Source organism: Nasonia vitripennis, chromosome 3, assembly GCF_009193385.2.
Source record: "Nasonia vitripennis strain AsymCx chromosome 3, Nvit_psr_1.1, whole genome shotgun sequence".
Classification (NCBI taxonomy): Eukaryota; Metazoa; Arthropoda; class Insecta; order Hymenoptera; family Pteromalidae; genus Nasonia; species Nasonia vitripennis.
In genome coordinates, this window is record NC_045759.1 from 5,420,100 (window position 1) to 5,448,084 (window position 27,985).

At 47.4% G+C, this 27,985-nt stretch overlaps 2 protein-coding genes across 9 annotated transcripts in view; both read right to left on the bottom strand.

Moving 5' to 3' along the window:
* Positions 1–828: 828 nt before the first annotated feature.
* LOC100680051 (low-density lipoprotein receptor-related protein 4) lies at positions 829–2,879 on the bottom strand. Its single transcript, XM_008212287.4, has 5 exons — positions 2,623–2,879; positions 1,433–2,550; positions 1,295–1,355; positions 1,102–1,215; positions 829–1,023 (listed from the first exon to the last, which is right to left on the bottom strand). Exons 1-5 carry the CDS (start codon positions 2,702–2,704, stop codon positions 875–877), a joined length of 1,524 nt encoding a protein of 507 aa, XP_008210509.1. The 5' UTR covers positions 2,705–2,879; the 3' UTR covers positions 829–874.
* Positions 2,880–5,638: 2,759 nt separating this feature from the next.
* The window catches only part of LOC100121154 (unconventional myosin-XVIIIa), a 79,669-nt gene continuing 57,322 nt past the window's right edge, over positions 5,639–27,985 (bottom strand). For 3 of the 8 annotated variants that reach the window (XM_032597754.1, XM_016983828.3, XM_008212217.4), the window contains 11 exons: positions 19,732–19,863; positions 19,293–19,436; positions 17,418–17,507; positions 9,139–9,501; positions 8,798–8,952; positions 8,588–8,711; positions 8,044–8,498; positions 7,654–7,966; positions 7,303–7,566; positions 6,790–7,127; positions 5,661–6,706 (listed from right to left, as the gene is read on the bottom strand). In XM_032597754.1, the coding sequence (XP_032453645.1) occupies positions 6,700–6,706; positions 6,790–7,127; positions 7,303–7,566; positions 7,654–7,966; positions 8,044–8,498; positions 8,588–8,711; positions 8,798–8,952; positions 9,139–9,501; positions 17,418–17,507; positions 19,293–19,436; positions 19,732–19,863 (2,385 nt within the window). In that variant the 3' untranslated portion in view covers positions 5,661–6,699. Of the gene's footprint in view, positions 6,707–6,789; positions 7,128–7,302; positions 7,567–7,653; positions 7,967–8,043; positions 8,499–8,587; positions 8,712–8,797; positions 8,953–9,138; positions 9,502–10,083; positions 11,753–17,417; positions 17,508–19,292; positions 19,437–19,731; positions 19,864–21,371; positions 23,855–27,985 lie in introns of those variants that run through there. The other 5 variants (XM_008212219.4, XM_008212218.4, XM_008212215.3 and 2 more) reach the window with 5 other exon arrangements.

A 27,985-nucleotide genomic window follows, 5' to 3' on the forward strand; every position in this document is an offset into this window, starting at 1 on the left:
AGCGTAATTCATCGAAAATTCAATCGACGTGTAAAGCACAGCAATATAACAACACTGCAGCTTGTATTTTTTAGACTCCACGATGCACTTTTTACGCGTACGTACAGTATGGTCTGCGGTCAGTGCAAGGTCGACCACACGCGCGAAAGAGGAAACTGGTTCTGTTGTCTTCTGGATGATCGATTACCCGCTCGGCCGAACAGACGCGCGTTCTCGGCTTGATTTGTTATTATTTACGCGTGCATGATGGAATACAAGCCTTCGAATGCAAGCCTGGTGGCCATCAATTATTCCATTCTTGAAATTAACTACCCTCGAGGATCCTCACTTCACAATTATAACATGCGGTTTACCGAATAAACAATACGCATTTTTGGCGAATTCGCTGAAATATCAAATGATAATTAATAACATCAAACTCGAATGAGAGCTACACGTATACGCGCGGCTTGTGTTATTGCATATCGGTGCGGGTATTGTTTACAGAGCAGTCGGTCCAACGAAGAACTACATCAACGTTACGCAAGCGTTGTATACGAGCAGGTGATGATATTCGAGACCGAAATGATTTTCTGCTCGCTGCATTACGTCGCGCCTCGATGATTTATGTATTGGAGCTGCGGCTAATACTCATCTGCCGCGATACGCACTTTTACGCCGGATCGAATCAGCCGCGCGTTATGCATTGCAATTTTGATTAGATTATTATTATTATTGTTGTTATTATTGTATTAGCCGCGATGCGTTGAGTTATAACTTGCGGCGATATCGTCGAAGCGACAGCCGAACAATCACCGAAAACAGTGTAGTAGTAGCGGCGACAGACAATTAGACTCGTTTTCTACTTTATTTGGTTATAGGAAAGACAAGCTGATTACGGCATCTGACCATAAGCTATAAATATAGCGGATAATACAACTCCAAACAATAGAAGTAAACATAAGCTTTGATCGCTCAGGTTCGAGGAAACGTTGAAGGTCGAATGCTCCTCATCGGGATACATTTTAGCACTGTCATCTGGCACTAGAGACAAAATTGATGAAAATCAATAAACTATCGTGGTAAAGCTATAAAATATTAATGTCACAACAATGAACGTACCGATAGTATTTTCGTAATAATCCTTTGGGGCCACAGTAAAATTGAGCGCGTTCAACAAAACTTCGGAAGTCGAAGGCTTCGCATCAGGATACTTTGTAGCACTGTCTTCTGGCACTGGAGAGAAAATTGATGAAAATCAATAGGCTATCGTGGTAAAGCTACAAACATACCGATGTTACAAAAACGGACGTACCGATACTACTTCCATATTCCCTCATACTCGTCGTTCTTACAAACGGAGAAGTAGTAATTTCCTCGCATAAAATAAAAAATGTCATATTTGAATTATTGATTCCATAATAATAATAGTTTATAACGTTTTTTTTCTTACCGGCAGTTGCCCTTCGCAACCGACCTCATCAGAGTTGTCATCACAATCGTCGCGCCCGTTGCAGATGAAAAAACTAGTGACGCATTTGTTAGTGCTGTTGCACTTGAATTTCGAGACCTTCTCGCAACGTTCGGCACTGCAATCGACCTCATCGGAGCTGTCGCCGCAATCGTCGTATCCGTCGCAGACAAATTTCCGAGATGAGCAGTAATTCTTGTTTTTGCATTTAAATTTTCCCAGTTGGTTGCAACGTTTTTCAGTGCAATCCGCCTCATCCGATCCGTCGTTGCAGTCGGTGCTCCCATTGCAGACACGATCTTCATCTATGCACCTGGTGCCGTTTCTGCATTTGAATTTCCCGAGTTCCTTGCAACGTTCTTCGCTGCAATCGGCCTCATCCGAAAGGTCGGGACATTCGGGGCTCCCGTCGCAGACCCAGCGTTTGGGGATACACTTTTTGGTGTTTTTGCATCCGAATTTCCCGGATTCGTTGCAACGTTTTTCGCTGCAATACATCTCGTCGGATTTATCGCCACAGTCATTACGCCCGTTACAGAACAGGTAATTGGGTAAACAATAGTTCTTGTTTTTGCATTTAAATCTGTCGAGTTCATTGCAACGTTCTTTAGTGCAATTCGTCTCATCCCATTTGTCGGGGCAGTCGATTATCCCGTTGCAGATCCACTCTTTGTAAATGCACTTATTCGAGCCTTCACACTTGATTTTTCCGACTTGGTTGCAATGCTTTTCACTGCACTCCTCGTCGTAGTTATCGCCACAGTCGTCGGCCCCGTCGCAGACCCTGTTTTGACTTATGCACTTGTTCTTGTTCTTGCATCCGAATTTCTCGGCTTCGTTGCAACGTTTTTCACTGCAATCCGTCTCGTCGGAGTTATCGCCACAGTCGTTGTGGCCGTCGCAGAACCAGAACTTGTAGATGCATACGTCTCGGTACTTGCATTTTAGTTTGGACATTGAACTGCATCGCTCTTCGTTGCAACCGATCTCGTCAGAGTTGTCGTCACAGTTTTGGTATCCGTCGCAGACCCAATCGTAAGGGATGCTTTCATTCTTGTTCTCGCATTCGAAAGCCAATGGCTGGTTCTCATCGCTTGCATCTGCATAAATTCAATTTTTTTTATTATGAATTATTATTATTGAATATGAATTATTTTGAAATATTAATATACCTCGTTTACTCCGATGAAGCCCGTCAGATGCCTCGACACGAAGCAATTGGACCAACAAAATTATCAAGAGTTTCTCTTTCATGTTATCCTTTTTGCACTTGAAAAATGTGAAGAACGACAGAAATGTAATGTTGTATGAAGTTTACATAAATAGTTGTTAGCTAGCTAAGAAGGAAGAACAAAACTGAACTCGTTCAGAGATCGCTGAGCAACTGAATGAACTTCCTCCCGGCATAATTGGAACCAGCTTTAGCAGAATAAAAAAGATATCTATAGTCATTTTATCGCGAATATGACAGGAAATAGTCGAGGTTTTAGTATCTCGATTCCCATGACACATAATAAATACTGACAATTTCGAATCAACATATTTTTATTTAACCAAAAAACTGATTTTAAAAAACTAGTACACACACGCAGACGCAGAACAATTGCGACTAATACAAACTACTGCCTCATGCTACTTAACTGCTTTGGAGGCACAAACTTCCGTTCTCCAAGTGCCAGCATTACAGTAGCCTTTAATTTCTAATGCTGCACTGCTATACAGCGTTATTCGCTCGAATAACGACAGTAGCCAATTATAATGCGAAGAACAGCGGAATTATCTCGTCATCGTCGTGTTTTAACGCTCGTCTCTTCTATGCTGATTTCAATAGGCAAAAATTATAATGCTTCTCAAAATTCGTAGATTTTACATGCGCTCATGAATTATCTCTCGGGGAAAGCTCTGCTCTTGCCATTCACCTCCAGAGATCCCGGAACACCTTATCTGCTGAAAAATAGCCATACGCGAAGCAAATTCATACAACCTCGTATTTTATACATAAGTATTTGTACCGGTATATTCTGAATAATGTAGTTTTGAGTAATGCACCATCGATCAGTTTTTCATATACAACAATAACAACCAAAAAACTACCTCACACTGATTTCCTAAAATATTTATCCTTCCAAGCATCAAAAACCACGACATCGTCAACGAGTACTAAATCAAACAAAGCCGGCCGCGATTCATCATTAAAATCACGCAACACGAGTTAATCCGACTAATCAAACTAGAATAATTGCAACGCAGCACAATCATAATGCGCAAACGCCAAAGTCCTGCCTAATAATTCTATATGCAACATGCTGTAGAGCGTATACATAGTTCAATTTTCGCGCGGGTATATATAGCTCTCTAGTTTCAATATTGACAGCAGCATCGGCCGACCGAAACAACAGCTTCATTAATTAGCGCGAAGGTGGAACGAAAAGAATTCGGCGTTAAATCGGGATTGATCCCGGTTGATTGGCTCGGAAAAAATAGTTTTAGAGGCTTAATCAGGCGCCCGAGGATCAGGCATTTATGCTGAGATCGACGATGTTTTTCTTGTTGATTGGCTCATGTGCTTTGCGAGGTATGGAGAGAAGCTTGATCGGAGCTTTCGCGAAGTTTCGATGCGGGCGTTGCTTTTCGGAGGCAGAGTGAATTTTTAAAAAGTTTTATCAAAACAAAAAAAATGTCTTTCATACATAGCAAACTTCTTCCTACAACAGTGCATGCAAATTTTTCAAACACTCTTCTTCCTTTTAAATTTTTCAAATCCCAATAAACTTTAAAGGCAAGCGTCTTCTTTGATAGCTTAAAAGGTAGCTCGGGCAATCAACACTGACCTACTTAGAAAAAACTGCTGCTGTTGACGTGAAAAGAAGAAGGAGGCAGCAGCAGCTGCTCTGTTAACGTTGGCGAGAAAGCTTGAAAATGATTTTGTTCAAAAAAGCCTTATCGCTCTCACAATTCATGAGCCTCGAAAAGATTGCCATTCGATAAATCCGGTTTATAAAGACGGGTCAAGCATCAATTGATATCGTGTACATTTTTAATTTTCTTATCGACCATTAACGTTTCCGGCCCGAAACGTAAGTTCAAATCTTTGCCTCAATCGAATAAATTATCGGTATTCTTATCGATCAATGATAGCAAACTTTTTACAATGTATAATCAAAATCTCAATTAAAATCACGAATTTATTTAATTAAAAGCTTCGAGGAAGGTGCGTCGCATTTTATTTAAACTCTTCTTAATCTGCGAACACCGACAAATCAATTTAATCAATTCTATTTAGACTGCACGTACAGTAACAACCGCGAACACAAACTTTCTCAATATACGATTCACTTTGCTAAAGTCAAAAAGCTGAAGCTCCAGCAAAGCTCGCGAAAGCTGACGCGTTCAAAATTGAATTTCGAACGAGTGGAGAGTTCTCTTCAGAGAGAAACTCAATAATACAAATGTCGGAATTGTGAGAAAATTAGCAGCGCGCTACTACTCGAGCTTTTCAGTCGAGGGCAGCCTCCTGTTGCGTTTCCCCACCACCCACAGATACGCCGCTCACTGCAGGATTCGTAATTGGAAGAGCCCTTGATATATACATGCGCGCCGAATGAAAATCTCCGCTGAATTCCCAACTTCTGCTTCGTGTCAGAACGTTTTTGGGGGAAATCGCTTTTATCACTTGGAATACCCCGAATGCCATTAGCAGAGGGCCAGAGGCACGAGATAGCTGAGAAGGAAAAAAATGACGCTTAATTACGGTTCTTTGCGAAAGAGCTCGCCTTGGCGTTTGCCGCTGGGGAACCGAATTTTTTCGAACTAAATGAAGTATTCAATTTTAAGAATAATTTAAAAGAAAAATACAAATTTTAGCACTTGCGAGAATCCTGATGTTCTGATGCTAAAATCTAAAATCTAAATCTAACTAAACTCTACGCTTGTCTCGCTACGCTCACGCACCAAGAGATGGCGCAACAAGTACCAATTGTACTACGAAATCTCGGTCACTCGGCTGCTGCTGCTGTAAACTTAATTTTATTAAATCAAGTTATCAATTTTAGTTTGTAGGAGAATTCTATTTGAAGGGTAAATAAAAATAAAAATTGATGTGTTTATAACGCATAGTCGCACGGTTATAAAATTAAGATCGAGATTAAGGTAGTGGGGGTATGAGGATTGTTAATGGCTAACATAAGGTTTCGAGCAAAAGATGAAAATGTCAATTTAATTAAATAGTTCTGCATTTTACAAAGCAATAAGTTACATAGGTTTCCTTATAAGACGATTGAACAACTAACATATAGTCTTTATAATTCCTTTATACATAAAATAAACACGTATATCTAAAACGATCCCGATTGACAGGCATAACACCATTACATCGCGTGCACGTGTAATAAACGTAATTTCATTTTGACAAAAAAGCGTAGTATTTATTATAAACCGCATTTTTAATTCGTTTTAATCGCCACTCGATTGCTTCATTTTTTTCTGTTCCATTACTCTTTCGCATAATAAGGCGACACAGAACAGAGCTTTCGAAAATTAAAAAAAGAACTCTTGCACCTTACAAATTACAGATGATATTGTTTTCATAAAGCTTACAAAATGAGGAAAACGTTTAACAAAGTTATTGTAATTCGAGTGTTTGAATAAAACAAAAGGAGTTTAAAGAAAGTGTTTACAGTTTAAATGTATGGTTTTAATAATTTGTATTCTTTGTCTCCTTAAAAGTGTTAAAGTGTATTATTGCCTTAGCACAACGGAGTTAGGACCTGATTGCACCTATGCGCTCGTAATCAAATATTCCTTTATTTGGAAGACTTTGGTGGTTCGACTTTTGACGACGACAAATTCCACCTTGTAAGCGCTAGCACCAAATCGTAAAATTGTTGGTCTTCATTTTATCGACAGTACAAAATTCACCTCCTCTCCGTTATAGGCTTTTCATGGCTTCGATAGAAATGCTAATATTTAACGAACGAGTTGCTACGATAATGCGTTAAATATCGAGCAGACTCCCTCATTGATTATTATTCATTAAGAAGTGTATGCGCTCCTGCATGAGATATTAAAAATTAAGGCTAAGTTGTTTTTGAACGTTGCAACTCCGCGCTTGTAAGCGCGCGAAAAGCTTTGATTATCAGTCGATCCCTTGGAGTTTGCTATTCTTTTCGGTACTCCCAGAAATTTCTTCGCTTCGGCCGCTACTCTCCGACGTTTTCATCCTCGGACTCAAAGTCCGTTATTGGCATGGATCAGTCGCTAGAAATGAATAATTCTCTCGTCAAATACCTCATTCAACAGAAAATTTGTAAGAATCATACATTTTCAACATCTGAATTTACCTATCGCTGTTGTCACTGGTGGCCTCCTCGCTACAGTCCAGGTCGAGCTCTCCCTGTATTGCGCTCTGTAAATCCTCGATCCTCTGAAGAGCGAGTCTCAGATCATCCTTGACGACCTTGGTCTCGGCCTCGGCAGCCTCCAGTGCTTTTTCGAGGTCTCGACGAGCCCGCGTCGCCTCCTGCTCTCGCGCTGAAGCCGTGGCAGCTTCTTCTCGGGCCTCGCGCAACGACCGTTGGAGTCGACGCGCCGCATCCTGGGCGCTCTGTTCCTTCGTGCGTAGAAGAGCAGTTTCCGACTGCAATTTCTCGACGTTCTCCTTTAATCGAGCTATTTGTGTCTGAAAAATATAATTTAACGTTAGAATGGCTAAATGTTTATGAAACTGTAAAAAAAGTCCGTCGCTACACGAAAACCGCCAGTACGAGTACTCTATAAACTCGATATTTCCAAGTGGCGTTTAAACGAGCGTATATTAGTGCAAATAAAACAGTTCAGTTGTTAAGACAATTCACCTCCAATCGTGCCCTTGTAGTTTGTTCCAGCTCGAGTTTGCTCTCAAGCTCTTTGGTGCGGAACTCGAGACGCCTCGTTGCAAGACTATTAGCTGTTGGGTCGCCGAGTTGTTCGACCGATTCGAGTCTCTGACTTAACTCCGAAAGTTGATCTTTCAATGAAGATTTCTCGGCCTCCAAGGCCGCAATCTGCACCTGCGCTTCCTGCAATTGTGCCTGTTCAGCGGATACTTGCTGCACTGCGGCGCGGTATTTCTTCAGCACCTGCAAAGCGATGTATTCGATCAGCAAAATGTTTCGTGCGATATTCGAATGCAGTATATTACGATAAACGAAGCTTATTAGACAAACCTCAGCCAGCTCTTCCTCGTTCTCCTCAAGCTGCGACAGTAGTTCAGCGCGTTCGCGGTTTGCGGCATTGGCGCGGTCCTCAGCCTCGGAGCGTTGTCGCGAGGCCTCTTCGAGAGCCGCTTGAGTCTCGCTGAGGTCCTGCTCAAGGGCCTGCTTAGCCTTGACGGCAACGGCACGCGCGCACTCCGCGTCCTCTAATTGGTTCTTCAGATGACGTAGAGCGGTCTTTCCGGTAGAATCACCCTTAGATCGCTCGAGCATTGTCTGCGCGTCCCTCAGCAGTGCTCTGGTTCGCTTCAAATCTCGCTTCAATCTATGATAAAAATAAGAGCGTTACAGAGTCAATTATTTCATCCGTCGTTTCCTAAAAACAATTAACACCCAACGTACCTTTGCGTGGTCTCAGCCTCGGCAGCGCGTTCGGTCCTGTCCTGGTCCTCGAGAGCGACGAGTCTGCGTTCGAGCTCATGTTTCTCTCTCAGCACAATCGTGCGCTCCTCGTGCTCGTTTTCGAGCTGTGCTTCGAGCGCTTTGACCTTCTTCATGGCGCTACCGCGTACGTCCTCGAGCTCCTCGTCACGCTGCTGCATCTCTTTGCGCATCTCTTTGCGCTGCTGCTCGATGCTCATTTCGAGCCTGAGCTTCGCCTGCTCGAGCAGCTGCACCTGACCGGCCAAGTCATCGAGCTCTTCCTCCTGGTCCTTTAGTTTCTTCTCGAGTTCGTGCTTAGCTTTCTTTAGCTGAGCGACTTCCTCCTCGGTTTTTCCGCCGAACGTCAGCTCCTCCAACTCCTGCGAAAGCGTATGCAAGCGCTCTTCCTTCAGCTCGATTTCCAGTCTCGCATCCTGTTCGAGCATAACGTTCGAATGAAATATGTATAATGTATTCAACTACGAATCGCGAGAGGAAACTACTCTGATTAATTATAACTTACGCTCAAGTTCTGTTCGATCGTAAACTTCTCGGCGATAGCGATCTCCTTCTCTCGGGCGAGTCGCTCGCGCTGAGCCTTCTCCTGTCGTAGGTCGTCCATTAGGTTTTGCGTTTCCGAGTCAAACCTGCAAAGTGGCACACGGCGTCGTTGTTAAACTTTCTTCGATCACCACCAGCAAAATAAGCAAAATAAATCGGTTAATATACTCACTTGCGCTGTTTCTTCTCGAGTAGATTGTTCCTCGCGGTCTGTTCCTCCAGGAGCAGCCGCAAATCATGCATCTCCCCGTTGAGCTTCTGCACACGACGCTTCCATTGGCCGACGACCTGGCGCTGTTCTTCCACTTCCTCGTAGGCGTCCGCCAACTGTAATCCAAACGCACGAGACTATTATAAATCGATTCTATACACACTCCTCGTTGATCTAAACTCTGTACAGGATCGATGCGAACTACACAGTGTAGAGTGTACACACAAGTCCAATCAAAATCGTCCAGCTCTACAAGCATTATAAACATCGAAAACGAGAATCGCAGAGTTCAATGAACCCACCTTCTTCTCGAGCTGCTTCTTAAGCCCAACGAGTTGCTCGAGGTCGTCCTCGTGCTGCTGTGCCATCTTGCGCTTGGTAAAGTCGAGCTCGCGCATCGCGTGCTGGTACCTCTGTTTGTAAACACCACCGTCTGCTTCGGCGTCCTCGGCATCGGAAGCTAGTCCATTTAAATCGGCAGCTCGCGCGTAGAGGAGCTCCATCTCGAGACGCTCGGCTTGCTGTTGGAGGCTCTTGTTGGTTTCGCTGACATCCTGGAGCTCGCGCTCAAGACGAAGACGCTCCGACTGCTCGGCATCGATGCGCTCGGCTGCGAGAGTAGACGTCGAGTGCTCCTCCGCGAAGTCTGCTGTCATCTCGCTCAGCTGTGGAGAGAGATCGAGATGGTAATTAGAGATTGATTAAGTGTAAGGGGCTTATCGAGCGATGGCTTTTTATTAATCGGGTCGGGTGTGTGGAGTTGTTAATTTTTGTTAAGGGTTGGAGCAAAAAACTTGGGGAGTATATTTTGATCATGAACTTTGCTATGAAGTGAATACAAATTTGTAATATTCGAACATTGTTCAGAACGAATTCCTTCTCGCATGAATGACTTATATAAAGCGGAGCTTGTATATATTCGTTTCGTGTTTTTATATATTCGTAAAAACTAGTTGGACTTAATAATATTGTGGTTATTGCACATGGTCACAGCAAGAATTAGTCGATTATAGGGCAAACGCAAACCAACAAGTGTTACGGTCCATCACAGCAGACGACGCCAACGTCTGATCGCACGCATACGGTATATGGCTTATAATCGAATTACACATCGCACTCGTTATTAGTACATAAATCGTGAACTTTCGTTGTTAATGATACATCGTCGCAACGTCGCAATTTAGGAAAATTCCATCACAGCAAACAATAAAAAAAAAAACAATACAATCTTCGCCTCTGAAAACTACCTCCTCGTCGCACTGCGACAACGTTCTGTCGTCCTCGGATGGAGCCTCGGAGAGTCTGGACACCGGCCTCGACGGGCTCTTGGCGACACTGCTGGACCTGCTGAAGTACTGGTAGCCCTTGATCAGAATATTCGTCGCGCTTTTGCTCCTGGCCAAGTTCCTTCGTCTCCTGCCATCCGGAGAGGTGCAGGACATGGTCGTGGCTTCGTCGCCGCTACTCCTACCGATTCGCTTCCACTCGTCCATGATGTGATCGGTCCTTTGCAAGAAGTTCGATATCTTGGACGACAGGTAGGATGAGGCGGTTTGCGGCTCGAGATGAGAAGCTGTAGGTCGAAAGCTCTGGCGGACCTTCTGCTTGTCGATGCCGAGGACGAAGTTGAGGCTGGCGTCGAAGACCACCGGGGCCTGTTCCTTCGAGGAAAGCTCCTCCAGATCCAGCTGTTCATCCTCGTCGCAAGAGGACTCCTGGGGGAAGATTCGCCTGGGCGTCGGCGAGTGACAGCTCAGCGAGCGCAACGAGGAGAGCCTCGGCGAGGGTGACCTGGAGATGAGACTCGCCGCGGAGTTGGGTCGAATAACGGCGATCTTGGACAGAGGCCTCGGGTAGAAGTGACTGCTGATGGGCGGCAGAGGTGGACGTCGAGTCAGGTGGCTGCTGAGAGACGTCGAGCTGACGGACGCCGGATCGTCCGAGTAGATGCTGCTACCGTTGGCTCCGTCGAGGTGAAGGGACGACGCCGAGGAGCTCGGCATCGGCTCGAAGTAGGTCGTCGGTGACAGGGGCATCTTACGCTGGGGATATAGCAGTTTACAGGCTTACACGATACACTCGACGTTCGTTGCGCTACATGCTTCTGAAGTATCGAGTCTGTCCGTCTCTCGCATCGATAACACCGTCCGTGCAGTCGTTTCGTTCATTTCGCCATAACGACGCACTCGTATACGCAATAACAGTATCGCGCTCGTACAGAGGCTCTTCCACGTTGCATAAGACACCCGAAACGAGGAAGAGCTCGGCTGCAACTGCGGGCGGCTCCCGATAGAGAGAGAGAGAGAGAGAGAGAGAGAGAGGAGAGAAGAGATCGTAGAGGTGGCCACCTCGGGGTTATTCTGAGAAGAGGGCTTTTGGACAGCGGCCAATCGAGTCTATACACTGTGCGCCTGTGTCTAACCCACACAGCTTCTTCCGCTCGCGCGGAAAAATCGGGAAGGAAGTAGGTCTGCGCCTGGGAGATTTATACCTGTTTTATTATTGCGTGACAGTCAGTATACTCTCGCTTTCGTCGACGCGATACTATACGCGCCGGATGATTAGAGAGAAAGAGCAAAAAACTGGCCCACTTTGCCGGAGGTCAATCGAGAGCGGATAACTGTCATTTTTTACGGAAGCGTATCGTGCCTTCTAAGAAATCCGATTGGCATCGCGTGCAGCAGGTGACAATCGTGGGATCCGGTTCTTTTTTCTTCTTCTTGCTCTTATACTCCGACGCGCGCTTTATTTTGGACGTTTCCCGGATTTTTGACTTCACTGGCGAAAATAGTTTGTTTACAGCAGTGCCGCGACTCTCCGGCGATGCTTTCACTCGCCGGTGTGGACTGCGCGTATACGAGTATGAATTTCGGTTTTTATGTGTTTTGATCGGGTAGTCGCTCGATTCGAAAAAAAAAAAACAGACTGTGCAGTGCGGATTTTATTGCATTTCAGCACAACTCCGCGACGATAACATGAAGTGTTAACTATGCAAATGAATTTTTTTCGAGCGAAAACAGCCGCGCGTTAAAAGCAAACCGGCCCCCGCGACGCACCTATATACTGCGCCGACCGAAATTCGAAAATTAAGAACTCTCGCAAGCGCGCGCTAAAAATATCAGCCGCATGGAACTAGGCGCTGATCCATCCCGCTTTTATTGAATCTAAAATAAATCAGGTGGGACCAAGACTAATTCCGCTCCGGATTTTTATCGAACTCGTTAAGTTTCACGCGTGTCCCATATAATCGGAAAATCCGCACCCTAAATCATCTGTTCCCCACGAAGAAGATACATCATACTCGTATTCCTGCCAATTAGGCTGAGAAACGCGTACAAGTTCACAAGAGGCAATGAAAACTTTATCTCGAGCACAATCAGCCGCCCTACGAGTGCAAAAAAGCTACACCCACACCGTGGACTCATTCACACAGAGAGAGAGAGAAGTAATAGCTCCGCTGACGAGAGCAAAAACGTTCATTGCGCGGAGGAGAGAGACTAATGACGGAACGAACCTCGGTTATACTGCCGCGCATAAAACTCGGTTGCCGTTAGTTGGGACGTATCGCGCGCGATATATTTTACCGCGAGAGAGTTTGTTGGCTTGTTGCGTGTACGTACTGTCGTTTTAACGTCGTGTGCGAATTTGTTTCTATACGCGTTGGATGGTATATATATATATATATATATATATATATATATATATATATATATATATATATATATATATATATATATATATATATATATATATATATATATATATATACACACACACACACACACACACACACACACACACACACACACACACACACACACACACACACACACACACACACACACACACACTTTCAATTTCGACGCCGAAGTGGAATTTTTAGTAGTTTCCTGTATATCGAGAGGCTCGATCGCTGGCGCACATGTTCCCACTCAGAGGTATAAAAGTATCTTCCGCGCGAAACCACGTACAGCCTATATACTTCCTACGAAAACCACGCACATCGAAGTCCAAATAAAACGCCAGAAATAACCGAAGTAGAAATGACGCTCGAAGTCGGTTAAAATACACCTCTAATAAAAACCGATCGTCTCCGTAATCCCCCAAATCGGTACCAGCGGCGTCACCTCGAATTATCCGTTGCGCAACTGACACTCCTGAACTATACTGTCCTAAGACTTCTCCTCTGTTCTCTGCGTCCATACTCTACACACTCGCAAATCTTTCTTCCGACTATTCACCTTTCTCCGGCACAACAGAGTTAATCGTCGCTACGCGTTGAGTAGACTCGTTCCCACGGACGGCGAATTTTTTTCATTGTGTCGTGGATTCTCGCGAGCTAGAATATACGATTGTTTATGAGATGTTGATGCGCTTTTTATAGGCTAGTCGTACGCGTTGTGGGAAAAAAAACGACAGCGGGTTAGTGTGACGGTCGAGAGGAAAAAGAAATTATCGACCGTTCGAACGGCTGTTATTACACGGTTTGTACCAGCCGGGCTATTCAATTATCGTCGCTTGTTAATGACGTCCTTTTTGCTCGAGCGAACGAGATTGAAATATTACTCGTTTTCATTCGTCGAGATTTTAATCGCTTTTTGTATACAACGTTGGGTCGTTATGACGCTTTTAATGCGAATTAAAACGAGCCTCGTTATAAAATTCAGAAGCGTCGAAACGAAATTCGCGAGTTATTTAAAAAAAAAAAACGATCGAGCATTATTCATCCGCCACCGAAACGCGAACTCATACAACCATAAATTCCAGCGCGTTCGTTCACCAAGTCTATCCTCTCTCTCTCTCTCTCTCTCTCTCTCTCTCTCTCTCTCTCTCTCTCTCTCTCTCTCTCTCTCTCTCTTACACGCGCGAAAATCCCTCTCGAAAAAATCCAAGAACAATCGCAGCGCATAATCCCCTATGTAACACATGATAAATTCCGCAGCGTCCCATATATTTTTCTCGGCTCTCCGCTCACAATATCCACTCTTTCTCTCTCGCGTGCGTTCCACGAATTTTCGACCCCTTTTTCTCGCTCCACGAGATACACACACACACACGCGCGTGTACGTCTACTCCTTTGCATACCTACATGGCTGAGCTTTCCCTTTTTTCATCGCGATGCTCTATGCCGATGGCTCACATAATGCCGGCGGGCGCGAGAAAGAGAGAAAACGCGCTCGCCGTATACGGTTTCCAAGCCGCTAATGGCTACGAACGGACGAATAAAAAAAAACTACTTTGTTCGCTCGCGGCTTCCATTCATGGATTATGCAGAGGCTCCCGCGGATGCCCTATGGGAATTCCGAGCCAGTGGATTTTTCGCGGATTTTTCGAGCCGTTGCATTGAAGCTGCAACGCGATTTTTGGAAAAAGAACGTGTTTGTGCCGCGTTGCTGACCGTGGAGTTTTTCTTTCTAATGGGAAGACTCGCGTCATTAACCCATGCGATTTATAATTACACACTCACACACTGTATCATGATCGACAGAGAGTCTAATAGATTCGGCCTCGCGTGAAGCATCGATTAAATTCACTGCCGCTCGATCAATTTTCCGGTGAATTACGAGCTCGCGACGTATTATTTCGAAAGCACAAAGCCGAATCTCATTCCCAAGTCGAGGCACGAGGTGCGTCGTCGGTACCGTTTTCCCTCCGAGGAAAGTATCGCGATGATCATTACGAAACGCCTCGAGTCGTCGTCGTTGATTAAAATTACGCCGTCGAAGCGGTAACGGTCTTGATTGTTATTGCGTCGCGCGATGACAGGCATTGGTCTAAAAATAACTCCGAACTCTATCAACAACTTTGATCTCTAATAACCCATACGCGCGAGCAAGTGCCGACCGGAGATTATCCACAGACTCCGAGACAAAACGCGGAAACAACGTAGCACATATCGTTTATACACAGAGAGGAGTTTCACCGCGAGGCCGAATCTGGGTCAGTGGCACCTTTGTCTAGCGGCGCTTTATGAGTACCTATAGCGGCCTGGTCAAGAGAGAGAGAGGGACACAATGTGTGTTATGGTTGGCGCGTATACCCGTAGCCTGCACTTAACCCAATTGCCCGTTGCGGGAATGCTACTAGCTGGATTCCTCGACGCGGACTAATGTCGCCCGTGTGTCAGCTGCGGTGTGTTTCACCGCGAGCTTTTGACGTAAGAGCACTGTGCGATTGTGCGGATCGCGTAATCAGAGGAATGACGCCGAGTGATCTCGATTGTAGGATACTGTTTTTTTCAGGATCGATGCGAGACGTTGCGTACGGAATGATTGGAAGAAATTCATAGCCGTGAAATTAAAGGATTCGCAACGATGCGAAGAGGTCGCTGCCTTGTGCAAGCTAGGAAATTTCCGAACAAAAGATTCTGTTTTCTGAAAAATCCCTCCAATCCCGTTCACATCGAGACGATCGCATTCGCACGGCAAAAAGCAGCTCATCAAGCCCAGCGTGTATTATATTATATACTCTCGTTGGAAAAATCCGATCGGCAAAAAAGGACTATCCGTTTTTGCATAATACAAGCGACGACGAGATACTCGCTGCATATTCAGAGCCTCCTTTCCATTATACGCATCCTCGAAACAACCAGGGCGTATCGACACAAAGACGCTTTTCTTATTACGCCGCCTCTTTCTCTCTCACAGCAGCGATTGACTCTAATGATCGATTAATGAGCCGCAGCCGGCGATGAATAGCGTATCGGCTCGATCGAACCTTTCGACTGCAGCAGCAGCAACACTCGAAAGTTAATAATCGAGCCTCCGCGCGTTAATTTGTTACGATGATTTTTCAAATCAGAAACGGTTTCACTTTTAGATTGAACTCGGCTCTCCTCTGCATATGTACATCCATTTACAAACACATACCCACACACATACAGAGACAGAAGATTATCAGCGATGGGAAAGTCTCCTTTCAGCGCGGTATAAATCAAGCGCGCACAATTTAGAATACGACGATCCTGCCCGCAGCTCGTTGATCTTGAATAAACGCTACGGCCTTGAGGATTAACAGGTGCCCTCTCCTACATATACCCCGCGCGCGCACCGGACAAAAAGGTGCAGCAAGATAGTCGCGCTATTTCTGTACAACGCCGGCGACCATGAAATAAAGAACGAGCTCAGGCGATGCTCTCGACGTACTCCAGAGAAAAAACGACGCTGCGGAATGAAAACGAATCGCTCGCCGTGACGTGTATATATATATATATATATATATATATATATATATATATATATATATATATATATAGAGAGAGAGAGAGAGAGAGAGAAAGCTCTCTCGAGGGAGCTTTCGCTCGCGGGGAGAACTCGTTTTGCATCCGATCGGTTTATACTGGTACAGGGCAAAAAAGGTGTGTACGGCGAAGACGGTGTGTGCCAAGGTTAAAAGCACGCCGGCGCCGGGGATTAGTCGTATTTACTGGCTCGTTAGCGTCGCTCCGGTTTTACTTATCCCCTTGTCTTATGCCTGCGCAGAGCTTTTTCACAGCAGCTCCGCGGGCCTGATTGCTCCGAGGGTGTTCGGCGCAATTTGCGCGAAATTACGAGAGGGGCCGCGGGTAAAAGAGCTTTGTGTAGCCGGAGAGAGATATAGGTAAAATAAGTGTACAAAAGCGATCTCGGCGCTGAATATGCATGCGAAGTACAGTCTCTTGATTCTCGATTCGCAATTAGGCAGCTCTTATCGCTCTGAGGCGAAATTCATTGGCCGCGCGCTGAAACATCCCACCACCTTCGACGCGTATCATACGCTATATCGTTTCTTTTTTTCGCGGCGTCGGTGTAATTGAGTTACCGTGTAATTAAGATACGATTCATCGCTCGGCTCGTAACACCCGCAGCTCCGCAAGGCAGCTCTGACAAATTTAGTCCACCGCACGGCTGCATGCGATAAAACGCAGAAGAAATCGCGTCGTCATTTTTTTTCTCCCAGATCGGCGCATTCCTCGTATAATACGTCAACCAGCGCCGCACATTGTCTCCCTCTCTGCGTATAGTCGAGGGAAAAAAAAAGAAACAAAGTCGCAAGCGGTGCAGAGAACAAGCCGCGCATCTCCCTGGCTATAAAAGGCGATCTCTCGCACAATGCGCGAAAAAGCCGAGAAATTTTCCCCCCTATTCCTCTCGGCATTCCGAGGCGATTTTGCGCACAATAGCGAGGAAAAGAAAGAGAGGAAGATGCGCCGCTCGAGATACACACACACACACACACACACGCGCGCGATCGCAGCAACGCGACAGAAAGACGACGCGGCGACTAAAAGGGCTCGAGCGAAGGCTGCAGTGCATCGCGCAAGGTCGGCGTATTTACAAGCGCGCTGTTTTGCCCTCATCCTAATTGGGCTTATTAAACCTCCCCCTATACGTCCACAGCTACTCGGCGACGGCGACGCCGGTAATTACTCTCGGCGACTACTACCACTCGTATCGTACCTTTTCTTATGCGCGCGCTTTCGATTTATTATTATCATATCGGAGAATTCGTTCTGAACGAAGTGTTGTATATACATGTGTGTGCAGCGGCAGCAGCTTCGATCAAGCGATGATCCTTCATAGAAACACTTTTGCTCTCTTACCTTGGCCTCGAGCCTGTCGTTGTCGTGCTTCAGGTGGTTGCGCTCCTGCTCGAGCCGGTCGACTTTCGCTCGCAGCACCTCCAGCTCCTCCTGCAAAAGAAATCGAAATAGCCCCCTCGTTATTATGTGGCGCTCCTCGTATACTCGTATCGTATTTATTGTAAACTATATACCCGCCTATATGAGAGGGAAAAAAATAAATAAATAAAAGAGTTTACGCATATAAGTAGCCAAGAGCGCACGACTAACCTACACTCGTTTAAAGCGAAACTGCCGCGCGGAATCTTATCTCTCTTCTCGCGGGAGAGCATCGTCTCGTATATAATTATTTCAGCCGCGAGAAAGAGAGAGAGAGAGAGAGAGAGAGTCTATTATTACCAAGTGTTAATAAACGCTTTACGAGGACGCCTCGTCATCGCAATCAGTCGCAATAAAAGCGCGCTCCTATTTCAAAAGTCGATGCATATGCGGCGCCTCTGGGATTTTGTTTCCTTTTCTTTCGAGGCTCCCCCTCAGCTATATGCACGCGAGCAGGCGTTAATTATACCGCGACGACGACGAGCTGCCTTGATTGTATCGAGGAATGCGCCGAGAGCTCGTTTGCAGTCTATCAGATAACGTTTTCTCGGATGACGACGCGATGCGTTTTACATTGGCTGTACGTGCTTTCGACGATGGAACGGATGTTTTGAGAAACTTTATTTTATTCGAAAAAAGCTCTCGCGCCGCGACGGCTCGCAAAAAGCTCGCGCATCGAGCACATACAAGCAGCTCTGGTTTCTCCCAAAGCAGCATCGCCGCATCGGAAACCAAAATTGAATCTGGGCCAAAGCCTCGACGCGGCTACTACTACTACTACTGCTGCTGCTCCCGAGAAAGCTGAGGTATAAAGACACGACAGAGGGCGGAAGCTCGTCGCTCTAATCAATCGCAGTAGTCGAGGTAACGCTCGGATTAGCTGGTCCGGCGCCAGATCTTTTCCGAGCTTTTTGGCAGAAAGTCTCGACAATACCTTCGCATCGAGTACGCGTACATAGTCTCGCCCCGTCGAAAGCCCTTGCGTCGTTGAAATATCGGCGAGAAGAGTCGTTGGCACTGCCGAGGCTAAACAGAGTATTAATTTCGCGCTGTGTTTCGCGGCTTTATCTGCGCGAAGATAAGTATAACAGGCGTTTTGTACCGCTAATGCCGCTCGTCATATCATCGCGACCTCGATTCCTTATTTGATTTATTGTTAATTTCTTTCCGAAGATTTTTACCGAATCAAAAAGATCACGACGAAATAGCCGTCCGTAAATATATACGCGTACCGAACGATCTCTAGATTCTCTTTCTACTCTTATTTACGAAGGTCCACCGCGATCGGCTCTGGAGCTGTAAAAAGCTCTCGGCACTCCGTGTGTGCGTTGCAGCACGTGATTCGAGCGGATTTAGGCTGATTAACGGTCCAGCTTATATTTAGAGGGAATATTTATATGCTCCAGTGGTTACCGATCGGCCGTTACTCTGCGCGAGCTACTCGGAGCTTTTTTTACTTTTACGGGCGATTTCGATTGTTTCAAGAGACCGGAGTAAGCTGGTGTCTGCGGTTGGTTTTTTCACTCCTGTGAATTGACTATACCGATGAATGGGTATTGTACGTTTCTAGATAGTTTAAAAATTGTTTCATCAGTTGAAATAAACTAAAGCACCCGGCTCACACCCGACACTCGAACAACTTTCGATCGCAGCTCGAGAACCTCTCGCTTGGCTCGTAAGAGCGTGAAATATACGGCCGTGCATCATCGTGCAGTAGTGTCCGTTTACGAACGGGTATATAATCAGCGCGTCGAGACTCGCGAGTGAAAATCTCTCGGTTAAAAAAATAACTCTCACCGTTCTCGCCTTGAGCTGGTCCTCGGTCCGGTGGACGTTCAGCAGTGGCGCCACTTTCACGTAGAGCCGCCACCAGGGCCACTCTCGCACCGACATCAGCTTCCTCACGTTCCTCTGGATGCACCTCACCGCCAGGTCTTGAAGCTGAAAGAAATATCGAGAGAGTTGGATCAATCGTCGCGCTCTGAATTTTATTTTCCAGAACGGAAGAAGCAGTGCGTATGCGCATTATAAAGCAATACTATATCCGAGGCGTTATTTTTACTTCCATATCAGTCGACCGGTCGCGTGTAAAGTGAGAGATGGAAAAAAGCGCTACCGTAGCTCTCGTCTCGAGTGTCCGCGTCGAAGAAGCGAATAATATACGTGTGTAGCGAGAAAGAGGAGCGTATACGCGTTATATTTGTGCTGTGTGTACACGTGGATATAGTATACATACCTTGAGCGTGTTGAGTTTCCGCCGGGCTAGGTAACCCCTGCATCTCGCCTGCAGCAGAATAATGTGGCCCGTGAGCTTCTCGTCTCTTTGGGACTCGAGCCGCTCGAGTGCACCCGCACGGAAAAATATCTGCTTTAACACACAAAGAGTTGGAGAAAAATTAGCGTACGTGTTTGTGCGTTGACCGCATATGCAGGGAATGTGATATTTTATGTGCAACGGTCGCTACCGCAGTATCGTCTCAATCGGCGCCATGCGATAACTGGTTTGAAATTGTTTACATATAAAGAGCCGAAGGAATATGCAGAAACTGGATTACGCACTGCACACTTTTACTTTTGCATAACGATCACCGCTCTATTTTCCCACCCCCGCGATAATTACATTTCTCATCTCACCTGCACAACGGGCAATTACTCCAGATAGAAAGTAAATTGCACTCGTCGATCGCAATCGACGCGTACACGCGATCGATATCCCCGTAACCCAGAAAACAGCACCGACCGTTATACACCTTATAGTCATCCCCCCCGCGAACAAACATCGGCCGAGAATTCAACGCTTATTACACAAAAAATTCTCAACACACGCGTGCCGCGGCCGGATCGAATTACGCTAGTCGAGTTTCATCTAATGGGGATATAGCCGCGTGAATAGAACTTAATTTCCCGAGAGCAGAGCTCGGAGACCGTTATGATGACGCCGGAGATTCCGCGCAGCGGGGAGAGTTTAGCCCGGAGGCGCCGAGAAAGCAATTGTCGTCGGTGCATGTCTGATCGAACGGTTTCGCGGACTTTTTTCTCACTCGCTCCTCAGGTGTGCTTTACGAGCTGTGATTGTGAACCGCTGATACGGAGAGGAGGCAATTAGCCGTTCAGCGGTTTTTCGCGACGAGAGCAAACGCCGCTGCATCTACGCATGCGTTTGGCTCTCTATGAATATGCGATCGTTTCGAGGAAATTGAGCCATATCGCGCTGCGGAAAAGGTCATCGGAGTATCCCGATCTGAAATTCCAGTAACCTCCTGCGGCCTCGCGTTACAACGCCGTGGATAATGCGCGAGAGAGCATCAAGGCCGCCGCACAACGGTTTTCATTATCAGAGTCATTATCGCCTTTACCGCAAAAGTAGAAAGTCGCGCTTGGAGAGATGGATTTATATAGAGTCACACACGCGCGCGGCGGCTCTCTAAGGCTTGATTAATCGAGATCTCTCGAGGCGTTAAAGAAGCGCCCCCCTCGCTCCTTCTCAAACGGTTATTTCACACCATTGAGCCCGTTAATAAGAGCCGGATTTTTTCCTTCGCTTGTATAACGTCGAGCCGCGCGTGACCCGGTGCGAGGATGTATATATTTCATTCGTATAAAGGAAGCTGAGAAGAAGCGCGGCATTATTGTCGCTAGAGAGACTTTCCAGAGTCGCGCGCGCGCGCGCGCAAGTGCACTGTACACACGGCTCGTAAATATTCATGCGACGAGATCCTCGCGTGCGCGCGTTTAAGAGGTTAACAGTGGCTCGCTGTGGAAAGTGTGTGTACACCTACATGAATAGCGCGTTGTCGGTTCGATTTATCTGCAGGTTTTGCAATAGTCGCGGAAGTTTTATCAGCGAAAAAAAGAGCTGCACCGTCATCGCTATACCTGCGCTGAATTAGCCGACGTAGGGACGTTGTGTCTCTGCGTGGGTTTGGGCGGTACGGGTAGCTTCTCGATGCTCTTCTTCCTGGAGAGTTTCAGCGCATCGTCCCAGCTCTCGATACTGCTGGTGGGTACCGGCGGAGGTGGTTCCGACGGAGGCACGAATCGGCGAACTATCGGCGTTGCCTCGAACACCTCGATGGTTCGCTCGAGACTGGTGTCCAGGTCCTGGATGATCTCCTCGAGGAAGATCTCGCTCTTGAGTCTGCTGCCCTGCTGGTGCTCGTCCTCGTTCTCGTTGCTGATGTGACCGCTGTCCTCCGAGGAGTTGCCGTCCGAAGCATAGCCGCAGCTCTTCTCGAGCTTGCCGGGCTTTTCCGAGCTGGGGGTTGTTATCTCCTCGACTGGCTCGTCCTTGAGGAGAGGCTTCCAGGTGTCCTGGATGACGATGCTTGGAACGACCGGTTTTGGGGTTTCGGTGTTCTTGCAGTTGAAGAAGTGCACCAGGTGCTCGATCTCCTTCGTCCGCTTGGCTGCGATCACTTGCTGCTGCTGCTGCTGCTGTTGTTGTTGTCGCTTGTTGCTGTCGGCGGCTAGGGACAGAGCACTGCCGGCGTTGATGTTGGTGCTGGACTTGCTGAGGCGTTTCTTGCTGGGGCTGGTCTTGAGCTCGTCGCTGCTGCACTTCTCGATCTGCCGCTCCCAGTTCCTCCTGATCTCCTGGATGCTCATCTCGCACTCGGTGCGTTTGCTGGGCGACGGCGGCACCGCCTGGGACAGCACCTGCAGGCTGTCCTGGCTCTTGGCCAGCAGTCGGTGGCTCTTCTCGAGAGGCTCCTGACGAACGTTTTCCTTGTGGTTCTCGGTATTCTTGCTCCTGTGCAGTCTCACCGGCTCGACGGGAGCGATCACGTTCGCGGAGTCGTCCTCGTCCAGCTGGGACAGCAACTGCTCAGCCCTCTTCTCAAGCTCGGAGGTGGTCAGGGGTACCGACAAGGACATCGTCAGCTCCGACTTACCGACGACCTTGTCCAGCTCCTCGTAAATGGCCTCCTCCTGTTTGTTCACCTGGACGACCATAGCCTCGCGGCAGTTCTCGTAGATGTGCTCGTCCACCGAGCGGTCCACCTCGTCGAAGTCGATCGCTTTGACGATCATCGCCGGCTGCTGCTCAACGGGCCGATCTACCAGGGATAGATCGCCGAGAGACTGGCCGAGATGCTGAGTGGACAGGGGAATCCTGCTGGGCATCTTGCCGAGTCGACACTGCGGGTCGGCCGGCACGCTCCAGAGGCTGGTCGCTCGGTTCAGCGTCGGTCTCGAGCTCTTCTTCTGCGGCTTCTGCGAGTCGGCGCTCTTGGACAGCTTGCGAGCGCTGCTCTCTTGCGGCGGAGGCGTCTGCACGCTCCAGAGACTGGTCGACCGGTTGAGACACTTGCGGCGAAGCTCGGCCTCGGGTTTCTTGACCGGCGCCAGGCCCTTCTTCAGCAGGACTCTGTCCTCCAGAATCGTGCAAGAGGGACTTCTCTCCTTGAGCGGCTGCTTCTTCTTCGGAGCCGCGGCTTCCGGTTTCTTGCTGCGCGCGTCGCTGGTCCTCGATCGGGGCGTCGGTGCGGCCGATCTCGTCTCACCGGGTATCTGCACGATCGTGACATTGTTGTGACTTCGCGCGGTCGACTTCGGCGCCGCGCTACTGCTGCTCTTGCTGCCAGCACTGCTGGGATTGTTCTTGCGCCGAGTATCGTCGATCTTTATCGTCTGCTTCGCAGCGGAGAGCTGCTGACTCGAGGTTCGCGAGACGTTGGGACTGCTCTTGGCCTTGGCGAGTCTCGAGGACGTCGCTGTCGTGCCGCTGCTGTTCCACTGAGGGCTGTCAGTGATCTTCGACTGCTGATGCGGTCCCGCGGGACTCTTGACCGCGATCTTCGACGACATGTCTTCTCTCTGCCTCTCTTTCAGCGTGTGTCTTAAATTTTCTCGACGAAGCGCAGAGTAGATATACGCACTACGATCCCATCGCCTTGGCGGTCGCTTTCATCGAGGCTCGATCGACGGATTTATCCCTCTAATTGGATTACGCGTACAACTGCACTGTCGACACAGACGCACCGACACACTCGCGGATATACCGGTTGCTCTCTTTCTCTCGCTCTCGTGTATGGCACTTTTTCTAGGCTGGAAAAAGCGGCCGCCCCCAGGAAGGACCATATAGATCGAGACTGAGCTAGCGAGGGAATCCAAGCTCCCCAGTGGTCCCACAGTCTCTGATGGATTTGCACTTCCTGCGCGCAGCGCGCCGATAAGATAAGCCGCCGTAATAGGCTCGCTTGCTCTAGTTTATTTCGCTTTTTTCGACGCTTATCTCACACCTCTATATTATCACACGAAACTTCAATCCGTCCGACCGAAAAATCGAAGCGTCAGGTGGACATGTAAACACACTCGCGCGCGGTCCTCTAAAAGAGAGAGTCTAAGAAGCCGGTGTCGCTGGATCCGGTGTGCGCGCGACTGAGCCTCGGATTTTCAGCCGCCGAGTGCGCTCTCTCTCTCTATCTCTCTCTCTCTCTCTCCAGCGGCGAGTGTACGTGTCAGGTGCGCGCCGGCGAGTCCCCACCACGCAGCCCCCCAGAGAGCGTGGGCCTGAGAGAAGGAGGAGGAGGAGAAACGGGGTCTCCCGCGCTGCAGCAGCAGCGACACTGAACCGGTCTCTCTCTCTCTGCATTCGCTGCCTCTTCCAAGTATTATTCGCCGATGTCGGGGCTCTTTTTGGGCCCTTTGCGCTTCGCCGGAGAGAATACACGCAACGCACGAGTTATCTCTCTCTTTTTTGCTCCTTATTTTGAGAGAACGTCGATCGGTGCAGAAATTTAGGAGCTCAGCTTAGACGCGAGCGAATAAACAAAAGCAGATATAGCGAGCTGCGCCAGGTGGTCGCTGGAGGTTTTATCTTTCTTCCGCGCCTCTCTCGCTCTCCTTATCGCTCTTTTTGCTCGCGCGGTATAACTCCTCCCCGTCGTCGACGTCGACGGCTCTCCTGTTTCGCCTCTTCTCCTTTTATCCCGCTTGCTCTCTCTCTCTCTCTCTCTCTCTCTCTCTCTCTCTCTCTCTCTCTCTCTCTCTCGGTTTATCTCCTCTTCCTCTCTTTCTCTGCCCCTTCGCTACATACAGAGAGCGATTTATGTTATGGCAGTCGGAGCGATCGACGAAAACAAGAGCGGCGAAGAGTCGTTTTATAAACGCGCAGCTGGATTAGCGATTCGTATAGGTATATTATTGTGCTTTATTTTTAGTTGCATATAGACTCTAGGTCTTAGTGCCGTATCGCACGTGTGTTATATCTGAAATAGAATCGCCGATGAAAATCGCCCAACGAAATGATATTATTATTCCGGCTGAAAGGAAAATCGTAACTGTATACAAGAGTCGGAAGTCGTAAAGCGATTAGAATGAGAAACGGCGCTACCGAAAGAAATTACCGTATGCAAGAGAGAGAGAGAGAGAGAGAGAGAGAGAGAGAGATGCATCCCGTAATTTTTCAGCCGAGAGCAGGGCGTATAAGCGGTAGCTCAAATTCTGCCGAAGGGCTGAGTCTCACTTTTTCTCTGATCTATGCGCGACTGTATACGGATTTATATCGAGGAGCGCGGTGATTTACGAGCTTGACGATTTATCGATTTTTCTCGCGGCTCTCGATGCTTGGTATATTGGGACGTAAGAAATGACTCGTTGTTATATTGTGCGTTTGGCACAATATACATTGTTCTCGCGACTATGGGTAATTTTCACGCGCGTATGATATCCGTTGCATCACGCGAGCTTTTCTCGACATTAAACACAATGCTAATACGCGACACACGCCATCATAATTTTGACACTTCAATCGACTACGGCTTAGCCCCTAATTCATACCCCTTATAATTTCATTGTTTCGCTTCTCGCACCCAATCACCACATCGCCCTCGAAAAACGCACGCAACCATTCATTTCAAAACGCGCGCACGTACACTGCTGCAGGATTAAAAGAAAAAAGGCAAGCCTGGCGATTTCACGGCACTGATATTAGTATTCGCTGCTGCCTCGCACAGCCTCCAGTGCTCCCTGTCAAAGGCATGCGAATAACCCTGCGGATGCCTATACATGTATACATGGGAATCGGCGGCGGCTTAACGGCCGGCCACTTCCGGCTCGTTACCGATCTTTCCGCGGGCGGCTCGGTCGATACTGCGCCCGATCTTTCATAGATCTCACAGCAGCAGCAGCGAAAGAGGGTATGATCGTTGCCGTTGTGCGCACGCGAACACAAGGGGAGAGAGAGAGAAGATTCCGTTCGCCCGAGGTTTTTGCGCTCGAGAATTGTCCGATGGGAAAGCCTTCTCGCACTGTGTGCGAGTTTTTGAGTTTACTATTAGACAGGATTATTATAACCGTCGTAGCTGGTTTGTAAATTGTGTCGGGCTTTCGGATTGTTGATGTGTTTTACCGGTGCGAGAAATTGAAACGTCAAGCGAGTAGTGATGTAGAGCATTTACGCTTCGAGAGAGGCGATTTTAACGCGCGACACTTTCGAATTTCGAATAAAGGAAGCAAATAGAAAATGAAAGCCAGCTGCGGTGTATTAAGTCATCGCTTTCGGTTTTTAAGAAACGCGGCGATTTGCCTGTCATTTCGAGAGCACTTATCTGTCAACGTTATTTTTTTACCCTCGAGAGAGATCACGTATTAAGATGTTTCTTTTCCAGTGTGGATATCAATTTTTTAAAGTAGCGAGTCGTGCGTCGAATGAAAAAATACAGAAAGTTATATTTCGAGACATTTTCGAAAAAAGCATTACGCAATAGCACCCAAATAAAATACATTATACGCGTCTGGCTTGGCTTTAATCTCGAAAAAGCCATACGCCGATCTCGAAAACCGGTAAGCAGATCGGTGCAGCAGCAGCAGCGAAAGATGCAACGGCCTCGGCCTCGACTCTCGAAATATTGTTCAATGTCTCGGCCGTACGTAACAGCTGCGCACTTTCTCCGCTTGGGGACAGGCGGAATATAAATGAAATCGGTGGGAAATCGAAGATTTTCGAGAGAGAGAGAGAGAGAGAGAGAGAGAGAGAGAGAGAGAGAGAGAGATCAGAGACTTTCGGGCGTATATAATAATAATCGCGCGCGAGACACGCCGATTACACGAGCGTTTAACGATCGCGTTGAAAAGTCGTATAAAAGAGCCGAGGCGTCAACCGCGTCGGCTCCGCTTTTATGTGATTTAATAATATTTGGGAAAGTTGCCGCGTACGTGTGTAATTACAGGCGATTCGAAAAAGCTTCTCTAATGCCGCGTTAACATCCTTTAATATTCGAGTAAACGATCGTGTATTAAAATTTGTTTAAAGAGTACAATCAATATATAAGCAGCGACACCTGTGCCCTCGCGGCATCGTATTTCAAACAAACATAACTCTCGCGAGCCAAGAAAGAAAGAAAGAAAGAAAGAATTCCATCAGACGCACACGAGAGTTCGACGAACTGGAGCTCTTTAAAAGTCCATCGGTCATCTACGCGTCAAAATCTCTCTCCCTCTCGCTCACAGCCTCCGATCAACGTCTGGCTGCTGCAGCTGCAGTGAATGACGCGATGACGCAGGTCCTTTTGCGCGGCTGCTTTGTACGGGCTCTCTTATACAGTTATGTACGTAGGAAAGCTCTTCTCGTGTAATAAAGCGTTTCGTCGAATACCTGCGAGTGCGTGTGTGTGTGTGTGTGTGTGTGTGTGTGTAGTCGAAAGGGATTTTGTGCGCGCGGCGTTAATTGATTTTTGCGATTTTAGCGGAAGAATTTTACAGCTACAAGGAATATCTCTCTCCGCTGCGGGAAATAATGTACATAAATTCACTGCACAACACACAGGGATATAAATAACGACTATATGCTACAGCGCAGCTTTTATCCGAGAAACCTTAGCCGCGTGTCTACTCTCCCGATCAACAATTAAAATCGACGACCACCTCGTGGAAAATTATTAAAATGTCCATGCATAAACATGAAACGCGCCCCCCTTTACATCGCGTTTTCATTAAAGAGATCGACGGAATAATGCGTCGGCCGCGCGCCTGTATATAGATGAGAAAAGGAATCAAAGAAAACCGCGAATGAGTATATATCTCTCTCGCCGCGGGTAAAAGCGCAAGTGAGCCGGTTATCTCGAGCAAAAAAAAAATATCGAGCAGTATACGTGGCCGAGTATCTTAAGCGGAAAAATAAATTCGCTCGTCCGCGAGGTGAATCGACTGCAGTCGTATACGCGTACGAGGCCATAATTCCTCGCCGCGGCCGAAGAGCTGAGAGCGCGTGTGTAAGGCGAAACGATAGCATTACAGTAGAGCGCGCGGGTAAATCAAAATCGAGAGCTTTTTCTTATAACACACGACGTGACTTTCGTCTTTCTTTCTTGTAGGTAGCTTTTTTTACGCATCGCGTTCAATTTAAAATAAATAGTAGGTAAAAATTCTAGTCTAACGAGCTGCGCAGAGCCGAATCGTGTGCGTAACGATCGTGACCTGGCTTTCGCTTGCTCGTGCGCCACATTACGCTCTCTGTGTGCAAAGATCGTCCCTCTCTCTCGTTAATG

Bases quoted from the DNA above. Each gene is read 5' to 3' on its own strand.
- LOC100680051 (XM_008212287.4), bottom strand. From the start codon at position 2,704: ATGAAAGAGAAACTCTTGATAATTTTGTTGGTCCAATTGCTTCGTGTC. The intron at 2,551-2,622 runs GTATATTAATAT...GAATTTATGCAG, and splicing joins GCTTCATCGGAGTAAACGAG to ATGCAAGCGATGAGAACCAG. The intron at 1,216-1,294 runs GTACGTCCGTTT...TTTTCTCTCCAG, and splicing joins GGAATATGGAAGTAGTATCG to TGCCAGAAGACAGTGCTACA.